A 15,427-nucleotide genomic window follows, 5' to 3' on the forward strand; every position below is an offset into this window, starting at 1 on the left:
CTACTGCTCTGCCGAGCTTATGATTTCCTTCCATCCTGCCAACAAGCTTTCCCTTTTCAAATCTATATCTCACAGCTTAATCTTATTTTATAAAGTCCACGTCGTAGGATTTATTTCAGTCCTGCTAGTGTCTTCAAACTTCTACAGTTATTATTTATATAGTCAATGAATTTACTCCAGTCTCTTTGGAATTTTAGTTTGTCGTGGTTTCGAACTCTGCAGGTCAGTTTTGCCAGTTCCGCATAGTCCATCATCTTCATCTGCTACTCCTCCATCGTTGGTAATTCCTGTAACTCCCACTTTTGGGCTAATAAAGTTCTCGCCGCAGTTGTGGCGTACATAAATGGTCTTTGATCTGCCTTTGCTGTTTCCTCTCCCATCAAGCCCAGCAAAAATGCTTCTCGCTTTTGGGAAAGGTATATTTGAGCATCTTTTTCAATGACTTCTGAGTATTTTAAAGGACTGAATAGGAATTCTGTAGCTTCACTGGTACATGCTCATTGTCTTTTCATTCACCCATCCATTCCAATTTGTCCTCAGATTTTTACATTATAAATTAGACCGGGGCTGATGTTGGAGTGGTGGCCCTGCGCCGCCTTGATCATCTTTGGCGTGGTGAGAGAAGCATGTGAGATAGGTTGAGGGGCGTGGGGTGTGGCCACTGGTGAGCCAGTGAGTCTGGTGCAGGTTGGTTGCATTGGGGAGAATGTCACAAGGGGCAGGCAGGTGCAAGTGTGTGCTTGTGATGAAAGAGAGAGAAGGGCTAACTGCGGTTGAATGCAATGAGTTGTGGCTGTTGCCTGAAGATTTGTTCTGCAGGAGGAGGGGGAGGCATTTTCTCTGCGCTCTTGCTTAAAGGCTGGGTTGGGAGGCTTGTACAGCGTCTACGGCCATACTACCCTGAACACGCCCGATCTCGTCTGATCTCGGAAGCTAAGCAGGGTCAGGCCTGGTTAGTACTTGGATGGGAGACCGCCTGGGAATACCGGGTGCTGTAGGCTTTTGCCTCCTTTTGCCCCTCCCCTTGCCGCCCATTTCACGCCAGGCGCTGCTGCCTGCTCTTTCGATCTTCCTTTTAATTTGCTTTCCTTCTGATCTGCACCTTTCAAACCTGCTTTTCCTTTGCAAGGCCCTGCCCCCGCCCCCTGCTCTGCTCAGGGCGGCTTGCAAGCTTTTAAAGTCACAGCTCGGCTGAAATCTATCAAGAGGAAGCAACTGCTGGAGGTGAAGTGCAGCACAGGAGAGCTGCAAGCGGAAAGCGTCTGCAGGACGGTCAGTTCAATTGTATTCAGAGACAGCCACAAATGGACAGGAACTATGCAACGTGAAATCTGCATGTGGAATCGTGCCTTTCCTTTCTAACCTTTAAAAAGCAAATTAGAAGAAAGATCGAAAGAGCAGACAGCAACGCCTGGCATGAAATGGGCGGCAAGTGGAGGAGCAGAGCTGAAAGCGGCAAAAGGAGGCAAAAGCCTACAGCACCCGGTATTCCCAGGCGGTCTCCCATCCAAGTACTAACCAGGCCTGACCCTGCTTAGCTTCCGAGATCAGACGAGATCAGGCGTGTTCAGGGTAGTATGGCCGTAGACGCTATACCAGCCTCCCAACCCAGCCTTTAAGCAAGAGCGCAGGGAAAGCGCCTCCCCCGAGGCCCTGGATGCTCTCCCCACGCAGCTTTCGCCTTGCGTAGTTCCTGTCCCTTCGTGGCTGTCTTTCAATGCAATTCAACGGAGCAGCCTGCAGATGCATTCCACTTGCAGCTCTCCTGGGGAGCACCTGATGTCCAGCAGCTGGCGCTCTCCAGCGGTGAAAGCACATTTGTCGGCGGTCAGCCTTTGGCCTAGCAATTCTCGGCGCAGTGGCTCATTTTGGGCCCGGGATGCTTTCCACGTGCAAGCAGGTTTGAAAGGGGCAGGTCAGAAGGAAAGCAAATGAAAGGAAAGATCGAAAGAGCAGGCAGCAGCGCCTGGCATGAAATGGGCGGCAAGTGGAGGGCCAGAGTTGAAAGCCGGGCCGCTGACCGGCAAAAGGAGGCAAAAGCCTCAGACGAGATCGGGCGTGTTCAGGGTAGTATGGCCGTAGACACTGTACCAGCTTCCCAACCCAGCCTTTAAGCAAGAGCGCAGGGAAAGTCCCTCACTCTCCCCCTGCAGAACAAATCTTCAGGCAACGGCCACAACTCATTGCATTCAACGGCATCACAAGCACCCAGTGGCTTAAAGCAGGAGCCTAGAGCTCAAGCACCCATCCCCCTGGACCACAAACTCTGAAGAGGCACACCTGTCCCATTGCAACCCAGCCAGATGGGCAGGATAGAAATAATAAAATTATTAATATTGTTATTATTCCATCCTACGTGGGGCATCCTTTCTGTTTTTTCAGGAGCAGGGGCCTTTGTCTCCCTGACCCTCAGTGCACTCTCATGAAGACACCCGAGCCTCATTCAGAGTCAGCCGGTGCCCTCAAGCGCCCAAGACACACCTAAAGTGACCCCCCTTCCAGCCCTGAGGGGGAGGAGGTGGTGGCCGCAGTGTTTGGGGGTGGCTTGGAAAGGAAGGCATCGTGAAACAATATGTTTGAACCTTCATTAATTGGATTGGGATAACGTGGCCACTTTGTAGTCCTTTTTGTAAACTTGAGACTAGATTACTGCAATGTGCTTTCTGTGGGGCTGCCCTTGGCCTTGGGGCAGAAACTCCAGCTGGTACAGAATGCATCAGCAAGACGTACAGCTCAAATGATTTTCTTACGCAGCCCTTGCGCAATGGGCCTGGAAAAGTAGAGCACCTCCTGCAGAAGATCTTGCACATTGATTACGATGTTTGAAAAGGAAGTATGTCATTCCTATATGTTGTGCCAGTGTCTCTGGATTCAATGCTAATTGTACCTAATTGTTATTCAGCAGAACACCCAAGTTGTTTTATGATGTTAATGATGACTCTAAGAAAATGACGTCTGACTCAAGGGGCCTCAGAATCTGCTCTGTCACTACCCAGGGACCTAGTTATATGCTAATTGCTAGCTTCAGAAAGGACTGCTGGCTTAATCTGCAAATGACTAGGCTTGCAACAATTGTTTACAGAGACTACCTGGATGTAATAGGAACCTATACACTGCCAAGCAATTTATTCTTAAATGGAAAAATGTGGATGTCGCATGACACATCTTTGCATATAGATTTAAAAGTGTATTTTTCTACATATGAGCTTAGCATTTGACCTTGCTTTGCTAGAGAGTGTTGGTGCATTTTGAAACACACTTCCACATAAGCCCACACTTCCATTCGACATTTGAAGCCTCTTAGTAGGCTAAAAAAACCTGTCCAGAAATCTGATGCAAGTAGGGTTGCCACCTTTGGTCGGGCAAAATATGGGAGAAGTCCAGGCGTGATGGTGAAATGGGGGGGGGGGAGGGCTAAAAATTACTTTCACTGGTGCAGAATGAAATGACTTCAAAGCAATCCAAAGCAATTCCAATGCTGGTCATACTGATTGAGTAGACCCAATGAAATTTATGGAACTAAGCTAGCAATGCACATTAATTGCAATGACTCACATCCTCCCCACCTGCTGAATTTCTGCCTATCAGAAGAATGGTAAATGTATAAACCGGGCCAAAGAAAGAAAGAGCTGGAGATAGCAACAAATTAACAGAGCTTTGCCTCCAACATCCCTTTCCATATAGCTGTTAATGATAATTTATTCACACACACACACACACACACACACATGCATCATAGTCAGACAAGTTCATCCAACAACTAGGGTTACGTCTTTTCTTGTCACAGATTTGAGGCTTTATTTAAAAAAGCCATCTATAGCATTCATAGAATCACAGAATTGTAGAGTTGGAAGGGACCCCGGGGGTCATCTAGTCCAACCCCCTGCAACGCAGGAATCTTAATTAAAGCATCATTTAAAGCACTCTTATACCAAAGAGTCCCCCAAAGAATCCAAGTTTGTTTGGAGACCCCCTAGTCCTCTCCTAGAGATATAATCCCCGGAGTCTTGGGCCAGTCCAGTCCTGCCTCTTTAAACAGACTAGAATGGCTTCCCTGAGCAGGTCACCATTTGCAGTTTCAGCCTTTGCTTAGAAGAAAGTCACGAAGTCCTAGCGATTCTGCCAGTCTCTGCTTCCTCCCCCTGCATTTGTGATATAAGGGGTAACAAGGCTGGTCTGCAATAGAGGGATATAAGAAGTGCTGGGGATAAAAATACTGATTTCTTTTTTAAAAAACCCACAGCCAATTCTAACAATTGTAGGTGGCATGTGCCATCATAAAAAATGCATTTAGTTCTGTGTGTGACAAGGGGGGGGGGAGCATCTTTCCAAAAACTATTAATAGAGGATTAATAGAGGACACCTCGTATTCACAGGCACCAGAGCTGCTGCTTCTGGGACAAAATGTTAATAATAAAAATTCCCCTGGTGTGGAACTTGACATCTTTCCTCAGGGCCTGCAAGACAGAGCTGCTCCACCAGGCCTTTGGCCAGGGCACAGCCTGACTCCCTCCCTCGGCAATCTTCGCGGAGCTCTGGCCCAATGGTTGCCAGTGGCTTGATTTGAATTAATTTTATAATGAATGATTTTAGAGTGTTGTTTGTGCTGTACTTTTGTACTGTTTTATTGTTGCTAGCCGCCCTGAGCCCGGCTTCGGCTGGGGAGGGCGGAATATAAATAAAATTTATTATTATTATTATTATTATTATTATTATTCATTATACACCTTTAGGCGCCAAGCAAAAACATTCCTTTTTAACCAGGCCTTTGATTGATTTGATTGACATCCTATGTCCTTTTAAAATGTGGTTTTATTTTTGGGGGGCAGGGTTATTGGTTTTGTGGTTTTATACTTTGATTTTGTTCTATGAACCGCTCTTAGACCTCCGGGTATAGGGTGGTACAGTTGTACCTCGGGTTAAGTACTTAATTCGTTCCGGAGGTCGGTTCTTAACCTGAAACTGTTCTTAACCTGAAGCACCACTTTAGCTAATGGGGCCTCCTGCTGCCACTGTGCCGCCGGAACACAATTTCTGTTCTCATCCTGAAGCAACGTTCTTAACCTGAAGCACTATTTCTGGGTTAGCGGAGTCTGTAACCTGAAGCGTATGAAACACGAGGTACCACTGTATATTAATTAATTAAGTAAGTAAGTAAGTAAAAAAGTAGAAGGCAGTGGACCAAAACAAAGAAAACCCCTTTCCCCAAATGCCTGGCCACGTGTTTCATCTTACAAACAAAACAAAACAAAGCAAAGCAAAGCAAAGCAAAGCAAAGCAAAGCAAAGCAAAGCAAAGCAAAGCAAAGCAAAGCAAAGCAAAACAAAACAAAACAAAACACACTCATTAGGCTGCTGCTCCACTATTGGCTATCCTGGAGCATCAATCAGCCAGCTATGAAGGGGAGGGTGGCCTCAACTTCCTAAGTACCTACCATGTTTAGTTGTGCATGAGACAAGCAAGTTGGAGTGAGCGCCCAACTGCCCACCTGGCCAACCCCTAGGTGTGGTCCTGCCAGCAGGGCTCTTATGGCGCCATTAAAAAGTTTTGGAAATAGGAAGGTAGCCTGCAAAATGAAATAACAACACAGCACTTAAAGGATCATGACATGCTGCTGAACCCCTGTTTCGTATTGCTCAACAGTGGATGGAAACAGGTAGGACAGTTTAGCTATAAAGATAATATCGTTAGTCTGTTACTTGCAGCAAAACTGTAGGTGGCTCAGAGTTGGAAGAAAACTCAGGCAAATACTTGAGTCGTAACTCAGTGTTTGGATATATACCAGCAATTCCAAAATTAGCAAATGCTGCATGTGACCCAAGGCACTTCCAAAACAGGAAATTCATAGGGTCCCTTTCCTTGGTTAATCAAATGGCAAAACTGGATACATGTTAAACAATATATATGTTGCGATGAGGGATGAGGATGTTTCAGAAAGATGTATATGCTAGGGTGAAGCATGCATATATTAGTCAAAGTAACATACAGTGTGGGCAAAACTGCATGCAAAAAATATGCATATTAGGCAAAAATGACAAAGATGTGGTATATTGGGAGAAAATTGCAGGAAAGTGCTGGTGAATGGATGGGGTATAAATAATAAATTGTTGTTGTTGTTTAGTCGTTTAGTCGTGTCCGACTCTTCGTGACCCCATGGACCAGGGCACGCCAGGCACTTCTGTCTTCCACTGTCTCCCGCAGTTTGGTCAGACTCATGTTTGTAGCTTTGAAAACACTGTCCAGCCATCTCGTCCTCTGTCGTCCCCTTCTACTTGTGCCCTCAATCTTTCCCAACATCAGGGTCTTTTCCAGGGAGTCTTCTCTTCTCATGAGGTGGCCAAAGTATTGGAGCCTCAGCTTCAGGATCTGTCCTTCCAGTGAGCACTCAGGGCTGAATTCCTTAAGAATGGAGAGGTTTGATCTTCTTGCAGTCCATGGGACTCTCAAGAGTCTCCTCCAGCACCATAATTCAAAAGCGTCAATTCTTCGGCGATCAGCCTTCTTTATGGTCCAGCTCTCACTTCCATACATCACTACTGGGAAAACCATGGCTTTAACGATACGGACCTTTGTTGGCAAGGTGATGTCTCTGCTTTTTAAGATGCTGTCTAGGTTTGCCATCGCCTTTCTCCCAAGGAGCAGGCGTCTTTTAATTTCATGACTGCTGTCACCATCTGCAGTGATCATGGAGCCCAAGAAAGTAAAATCTCTCACTGCCTCCATTTCTTCCCCTTCTATTTGCCAGGAGGTGATGGGACCAGTGGCCATGATCTTCGTTTTTTTGATGTTGAGCTTCAGACCATATTTTGCGCTCTCCTCTTTCACCCTCATTAAAAGGTTCTTTAATTCCTCCTCACTTTCTGCCATTAAGGTTGTGTCATCTGCATATCTGAGGTTGTTGATATTTCTTCCAGCAATCTTAATTCCGGCTAGGGATTCATCCAGCCCAGCCTTTCGCATGATGAATTCTGGATATAAGTTAAATAAGCAGGGAGACAATATACAGCCTTGCCGTACTCCTTTCCCAATTTTGAACCAATCAGTTGTTCCATATCCAGTTCTAACTGTAGCTTCCTATCCCACATAGAGATTTCTCAGGAGACAGATGAGGTGATCAGGCACTCCCAGAACTTGCCATAGTTAAATAATAATTTATTATTATGTTGTTATTATTATTATTATTGTTATTAGGATTTAATTTTTTTCAAGAAAGAACAGAGGCAGAAATTTGAGGGACTGAACTGAAGAATGGGAAAATGAAATGGATAATTTGCTCATCTTTGTGACAGCATGTTTATGCTGGGATAAACTTGCCTGAGCCATAGAGCTATTGGAAACAGGGAAGTAGACAGGAGAAACAATAATAATAGTAACAAAAAATGCAAGACCTAGGTTTAATATGGGACAAGCAGCTCACCCTACTTAAGGGTTAGTTAAATACAACCCTGATATCCCAGTTTTCGGTTTACAAGAAGAGAAGCAAAAACAAAATTCGTATAAAATGAACAAATACTATAAAAATAACTATTGCCGTAACAGAATCCGTAACAGAACAGTAGAGGAAAGGAGGCTAGCAAGAATGACTGGAAAACAAAACCAAGACCCAAAGGCTGTCACAGGACAGAAACATTTTGATTCACTGCAATGGAAACCTAGACTATAATATAATGGGGATAAAACAATTACCCATCTTGATAACAGATACAGTCATGAAGGTGTGCTATAAATAGATAATTATAATAAATGCTAGTTAGTTAGAGAGTCAGATGAGTCCAGTTTGTCTTTCAAAAGTGGAGTACATAAATAGGTGCCGGCCAGGAAAATGAGAGAGGTGGCGATGTCTCTGATGAACGCAAAATGCCCTCAGAAAAAGGGGATTCCTCTCACTCGGCTCTGCCTGGAATAAAGGAAGACTGGACCATGTTGCGAGCATTGGAATCTCTGATTACTCTGGTTCCGCGTATGATTCTGCGCTTGATGAAACTGCCCTGGTCCCGCAAGCGCTACCCTCCTGGGCCCCTTCGACTTCCCATCGTCGGAGGCCTGTGGCGGTTTGGGGTCGTGCTCTCCCTGGATACTTTCATGAAGGTACTTCTTTCAAAATACTTTGTCAGCTGAAAAACAGGAAGAACGAAAAGGCATTGCAAATTATTTTATTTGAGAACTGTAGATAATTATTCACCTGTGAAATCTAGGGCTCGAGCGTCTTGGCAGATTTTTCTGCCTGCTGTGGCAATTGCAATGTGCTGTGTTAGGTGCTGCATTGTTTAAATTGTTGTTGCTTCTTTTATTTCTTACATATTGAATTTTAATGTATTACAATTTTAATTCCATAAGATTAAAATTGTAATGCAAAAAAATGCACAGTGTAAGAAATAAAAGAAGGAATGCAAATACAATAAGAAATCAAAATGAATATTCAAATCCACAGACATGCTGTGGAGCATATTAATGCAGCTTGTGGACTCTTGGTGGCCATGGACCATATCTGGGAATGCTTGATCTATGGGTCTTTTAAGAATTTATGTGCAGAAATCCTTGAAACAATATATTTTTGGTATTCTCTCCAACAAAACTACTGATCGTATTAAAGGTTAGTGTGTATCCTATCAGACATTTAGTTACGCAGTTCTCAATCCAATTAGTTTTTCAGGGGTTTTTTTCCAGTAATTCCAGCCAATTAGTGAAGAATTCTCTTCTGCTTGGTCACATTGCCAACGAAAATTATCTTTCTTTTTCTATAAAAATTAACCGATTGTGAAATAACTGGGTGAATGGCCATATTCATTATCTCATATAAAAGTTTGTGATATTCTACCCATCGATGGATGTGGAAACAAATAAAGAGACCTCAGTGGAACAAATACTAACCTTTTGCCTTTGAGAGAGAGACCTGACTCTTTGGGAGTAGGTGAGATTCTTGTGGTTGAAGGGAAGCCTGTCTGAGCCGGTGCAAAAAAGTTATTTAAGGCCATGTGCTAACTGCAGAAATACCTTTTATCATCTTAATTTGATATGTCACCTTCTTAGAAAGCTACTGTCTCAAGGCAGTTTCCTGCTTGGCAGGGGGTTGGACTCGATGGCCCTTGTGGTCTATTCCAACTCTATGATTCTAAGGCAGAGATCTATAGTGTTCTGTCCTCAAGGAGTGACAACCACAATGTGCTTTACGTGAGACTGCAGTTAGACTGGTGACTGGCAGTGGCCGCAGACACCATATAACACTGGTCCTGAAAGATCTTCATTGGCTCCCAGTACGGTTCCAAGCACAATTCAAAGTGTTGGTGCTGACCCTTAAAGCCCTAAACAGCCCTGTATCCCTGAAGGAGCGTCTCCACCCCCATCATCCAGTCCGGACATCGAGGTCCAGATCCGAGGGCCTTCTGGTGGTTCCCTCACTGTGAGAAGTGAGGTTACAGGGAACCAAGCAGAGGGCCTTCTCGGTAGTGGCACCCACCCTGTGGAACGCACTCCCAGCAGATGTCAAGGCAATAAACAACTATTTTACTTTTCAGAAGACAACTGAAGGCGGTCCTGTTTAGGGATGTTTTTAATGTCTGATGCTGTATTGTTTTTAATATTCGGTTGGAAGCCGCCCAGAGTGGCTGGGGAAACTCAGCCAGATGGGTGGGGTATAAATAAATTATTATTATTATTATTATTATTATTATTATTATTATTATTACTTCAAAAGCTTCATCTAACACTGCAGCACACACACACACCAAGTATGGCTTCTTATATATCCAAAAACGGCACCACCCATGAACTGGACAGTGGTTCTGCAGGCTCAAGAAAATCCTTGGGTTTGCAGAAGTGCACAAAAAACACTTGGGACACAGCCTGCTGGTGGGAGGAGGTGGACAACCAGTTAGGAGGTGGAATGTTATGAAGCACCCTGATAGTGGTCCTGGCTGACTGGCTCGAGCCCTGAATTGCGAGTGACACTTGCTCAGCCCAGACCAGGGGTCTGCAACCTTTAAAACAAAAAGAGCCACTTGGACCCGTTTCCGAAGGAAAAAAAAACTGGGAGCCGCAAAACTCATCATTATAAAAATAACTTTTTTGTCACTTTTTATTATTTCTTTGTTTGACCTCTCAGAATTACTCCTCCTCATAGAAATAAACGTTAAATTAACAAGTTACCTTTTTGTGTGTGTGTGTTCTTCACTCCCCTTCAAAACAGTACATGCCCCCTTTCAATGCAGTGACCAGCATACATGCCCCTTATAATGTAGCGGGCGGGCGGGAAGGTGACATCGGGACGGTGTGTGACTAACGCACGCCCCGCCCCCATGCAACGTCACAGCCAGTACAGCGCCCGCCACAGTGGGGAGTGTCGGGGTGCACAATGCGCCTCCTCCCCTCGCTAGTATCCGTCCCGGAGCCACGGCAAAGGTGTAAAAGAGCCACATGCGGCTCCGGAGCCGCGGGTTGCAGACCCCTGGCCCAGATGGTTTACACTGCAAAACTGAAACCACAAAAGATTCAGAAGAAACACAACCTGCAGCCGGCATAGTAGATCATGTTCTGTCCATTCCCGGTAACATCCAGCTGGGTGGCATTACATTATAAGTTCTAAGACTTCCCTGGGCTGCAGCATTCATCTCTCTCACACACCTTACGGCTCCAACATTTCCTGAGGGATGATTCAAATCTAAATGCCCCTACGAGCCAGTACTTGAAGCTTCCAAAATAACCTGAATATAACTAATCTCTTCTCTCCTTTTTTATCTGAATGGCAGGTGGCAAAGCAATATGGGAACATTTGCACCATATGGATTGGGCCTATACCTGCAGTCATACTGTCCGGCTACAAAGCAGTCAAGGAAGGCCTAATCAACCATTCGGATGATTTTGCTGACCGCCCAGAAACTCCGTTCGTGAAAAGTGCAGGGAAAAATAGGGGTAAGTTCTTGGTTTGAGTAGGAGGATTTACTAGCCTTTTCTCCAGTGAAGGAAACAAGGACCCTTCCATATGGGACGTACCATTTCCCCATGGGCGTCTTCTGCAACATGTCATTGATGCAAGAATAGTGGTGGATTTATACTGGACAATCCACACCGCTTTATTAGTTGTTCTGCTTTCCCAGTGTTACTGCATTATCCAACCAAAGCTGGACCACCCTGCACCCGGAACATTTGCATAATGGAAATTACAGGATTTCAGCAGGAAGTAACAGGACATACAATGATGGGAAAGGGAGCAGCATGGACCTGTGCATTCATGATTGTTTGCGCCGGTGTAGCGGTTAAGAGTGGTAGACTCGTAATCTGGTGAACCGGGTTCGTTTCCCCGCTCCTCCACCTGCAGCTGCTGGGTGACCTTGGGCCAGTCACATTTCTTTGAAGTCTCTCAGCCCCACTCACCTCACAGAGTGTTTGTTGTGGGGGAGGAAGGGAAAGGAGAATGTCAGCCGCACTGAGACTCCTTGGGGTAGTGATAAGCAGGATACCAAATCCAAACTCTTCTTCTTCTCTTCTTTCAGTGTTGTTTGTACCTGCAAAGTTTTGGGACAGTGACTCACTTCCAGTCTGTGCATATCGATTAAAGAGCCACAGTTCCATAATGGAACTGGTACTGCAGTGTAAAAAAAGAAGCTAGAAGTACTAACCAGTAAAACTAATGTAAAGAATTCTTTTAACAGTAGTTTTCGCATGCGCTAATTTTCTCTGATTCTTGATGGCCCCAGGTATTCTGCCAAGCTTAGGACCCCACTGGGCATGCTGATACCTCCCTGCTGTTGGCCTCATTTTGGCTCCAATCCTGTTGGCACTCAGCGCTTGAGTTTGGTAATAGAGGGAGTGATGATGAAGGTCTTGTTTCTCACATGCATTTTCTGAAAGTTACTCGTGTCCCACATCAGAGATATAACACTATACAAGGCAAAAAATGATTCTGCACCAGTCTTCCTGTTCTTAGGTTCTTTAATGCCTAGGCATGGGCTGCACTGGTGTTTTCTAGGCTGCTGATGTAATAGCTTTTATATGAATTTTGCAAGCAATAATTTCTCACTGGTCTGTGATGGTTTTAGGTATTGTACTTTCAAACGGTCACACCTGGAAGCAGCAGAGACGGTTCAGCGTGGTTACTATGCGGAAGCTGGGGCTGGGGAAGAAAGGCATGGAGCACCAAATAGAAGAGGCGGCCATTGAGCTTGTGGAGATCTTTGCACGTGCAAAGGGTATGTGATAGAAGAAAATGAGGCTAACTCAGGCTGGTTTGTTATCCACCTCTGCCTGAGACAATCTTCCTGGGACTCACAGCAGAAGAGTGGGTTCAGTTTTGGAAGCTGAGAGAGAAGAGCCCACCGGCATCCTGTAAACTGGGTAGGGATTGCTTGGGAATACAAAAATTTAGCAGCCGCAGTGCACAGAGTCAGTGCCTAGTTTGCATCCTGCTGGTGTAAAAAATAAATAAATAATAATTGATGGAAAATGATGGATTGCAGAGGTGACAGGACTTGCTTGTTGTTTGAGACCATTACATTGTCTGTGAATTGTGCAATTGTCTCACCCTGATTTTATTAAGTAGGCAAAGTGTGTTAAACTGTTTTTTAAACTAAGGAACTTTCTTAATGGTTTCTTTCTTCTTTGGCGATCACTCATCGCTGAGTAAGATTGTCTTCCATAAACACGGTTTTAACAATGAGTCCGTAAGTGACTGCGGAGGCCAATTCTGGATCCACATGTCCTTCCACAATGGGAATATTGGTTTCCGGGCGGGAGCTGATCACGGTGTGGATTTGCCACAAGAAAGGAGCAAGAAAGACTGATTTTGAAAAGCTGTTAACTAATCACAATTTCTCCTTTTGCATAGCAAAAGAATAATAAGTGTATTTGTGTGTATGTATGTATGTATGTGTGTGTGTGTGTATATATATATATATATATATGAGCATTGGATCTCATTATGATTTCATCTGCAGGGCAGCCATTTGACCCATCCTTACACATCATCAATTCAGTCTGCAACGTGATATGTGCCATGTCCTTTGGATACCGATTTTCTGTTGAAGATAAAGAATTCCTGAGGCTGATAGAAGCCATTCGGATTAGCTTAGAGTTTGGAGGCAGCTTCTTTCATGGCGTGAGTAGGTTGAAGCTTAGGCTTGGTGGTGGGCGGGTGGAGGAGAGCATGAGATGGGAGGCCCGTGAGCTGTGGTTGCCTACAGTAGACATCAGTTCAAACTGGGATAGCCAGCAATGTCAACTCCAGATGCTGTGGACTACCACTCCCATCGGCCCCAGGCAGCATGGCCAATGAGCAGGAATGATGGGAGCTGTAGTCCAAATCATCTGGGCAACACCACATGGGTTACCCCTGTAACTTTATAAATGTTAACAATACTGAATTTCTCCTCCATCTCACCTTTCAGACACTCAGGGTGAAATTTCTAGTCCTCAAGAACAAGCGAAAGCATAATAATAATAATAATAATAATAATAATAATAATAATAATAAATTTATACCCCGCCCCTCTAGCTGGGCTTCCCCAGCCACTCTGGGCGGCTTCCAAAAAATATTAAAATACTGTAGTACACCAAACATTAAAAGCTTCCCTAAACAGGGCTGCCTTCAGATGTCTTCTAAAAGTCTGGTAGTTGTTGTTCTCTTTGACATCTGGTGGGAGGCCGTTCCACAGGGAAGGTGCCACTACCGAGAAGGCCCTCTGCCTGGATCCCTGTAACTTGGCTTCTCGCAGTGAGGGAACCGCCAGAAGGCCCTCGGTGCTGGACTTCAGTGTCCGGGTAGAATGATGGGGGTGGAGACGCTCCTTCAGACGTAAGCATGAGGTTGGAGTTGACTTGTGGGTTGTGTTGCTGATAGGATTTGCCTTTTCTTTCCTTGTAGCTCTACGAAATTCTCCCGTTTGTCATGAAATTTCTCCCGGGGCCTCACCAAACCGCATTGTCCTCCATTGAGATGGTTGTTTCATTTGCGAAGAACGAGATAGCGAGGCACAAGGAAGACCAGACCGTGCATGAGCCAATAGACTTCATTGATTTCTATCTATCTCATATGGAGAGGGTAAGGAACTGCTTTGTGGGCGAATGCTTCTTCTTCAAGGAATCGTTGCATTCTCTGTTACGATTGAACAACAACATCTGCGGGACCGCTGGGAATCCCCCCTGCCCTTATTAGTCATTTTATGTAAACTGTGTTACTTTTACTGTTGTTAGCCGCTCTGAGCCCGGCTTCGGCTGGGGAGAGCGGGATATAAATAATTTTTATTATTATTATTTTATTATCATGGGAGTTACAGGCCCAAAACATCTGGAGGGCCGAGGTTGAGGAAGTCTGGTATAGGAACATAATAAGAGCTGCTTGTTGTTGTTGTTGTTTAGTCGTTCAGTCGTGTCCGACTCTTCGTGACCCCATGGACCAGAGCACGCCAGGCACTCCTGTCTTCCACTGCCTCCCGCAGTTTGGTCAGATTCATGTTTGTAGCTGCGAGAACACTGTCTAACCATCTCGTCCTCTGTCCTCTTCTCCTTGTGCCCTCCATCTTTCCCAGCATCAGGGACTTTTCCAGTGAGTCTTCTCTTCTCATGAGGTGGCCAAAATATTGGAGCCTCAGCTTCACAATCTGTCCTTCCAGTGAGCACTCAGGGCTGATTTCCTTAAGAATGGATGGATCAGGCCAATGACTGCTGTATCTAGTCCAACATCCTGCTTTCACAGCGGCCAACAGGATGCCTGTGGAAACTAGCAAGCAGGATTCAAGCACAAGAGAAACTCTCCCCTCCTGCGGTTTCCAGCAACTGTGATTCAGAAGCATTGCTGCCTCCGACCATGGAGGCACAGCATAGACATCCTGGCTAGCAGCTGTTCATAGCGCTCTTTAAAAGCCATCTAGGTTGTTTTTTGTTGTTGTTTTTTTATTCATTTTTCTTTTTTTATTCATTACATACACCTCAAATTCTTAACATTTACAATATATTCCTCCCTCCCTCCCCTCCAAGGCTTCCCCCAACTTCCGCTTCTGGTTTGTTTCTATTTTCACCCATTTTGATATCTCGTAACAGAAAAAGTTATTAATAACATAACTTCAAGCGTAAAGACATAAAAATAACAGTAAATACACCATCATCTTTCACTATTTTCCAAAACATTTTCTAATGCTAATAATGTGAATGTTTATTTAAATCCTGCCATCAAATCTATTGACCTTCTTTGTTTCTGCAAATATAATATGAGTGGTTCCCAATCTTTTTCAAAGTCTTTTTCTCTTAGCCTTTCTGCCATTTTTGCCAGTTCTGCATAGTTCATCAACTTCTCTTGCCATTGTTCTTTAGTTGGTATTTTTCCAGTCTTCCAATTTTGTGCAATCAACATTCTTGCTGCTGTAGTGGCACACATAAATGAAGTCCTCATTTTATTTGGTATGTCTTGACCTAAAATACCTAACAAAAAGGCTTCCGG

The 15,427-nt window shown here is 44.6% G+C and overlaps 1 protein-coding gene across 2 annotated transcripts in view; it reads left to right on the plus strand.

The window, feature by feature from the left end:
- The first annotated feature begins 7,768 nt into the window (after positions 1–7,768).
- Positions 7,769–15,427, plus strand: part of LOC310678360 (cytochrome P450 2J2-like) — a 51,040-nt gene continuing 43,381 nt past the window's right edge. For both annotated transcript variants that reach the window (XM_083442254.1, XM_083442253.1), the window contains exons 1-5: positions 7,769–8,088; positions 10,746–10,908; positions 12,036–12,185; positions 12,930–13,090; positions 13,856–14,032. In XM_083442254.1, the coding sequence (XP_083298380.1) occupies positions 7,858–8,088; positions 10,746–10,908; positions 12,036–12,185; positions 12,930–13,090; positions 13,856–14,032 (882 nt within the window). In that variant the 5' untranslated portion in view covers positions 7,769–7,857. The remainder of the gene's footprint in view (positions 8,089–10,745; positions 10,909–12,035; positions 12,186–12,929; positions 13,091–13,855; positions 14,033–15,427) is intronic.

Source organism: Podarcis tiliguerta (genome assembly GCF_965153285.1).
Source record: "Podarcis tiliguerta genome assembly, chromosome: 5".
NCBI classification, from domain to species: Eukaryota; Metazoa; Chordata; class Lepidosauria; order Squamata; family Lacertidae; genus Podarcis; species Podarcis tiliguerta.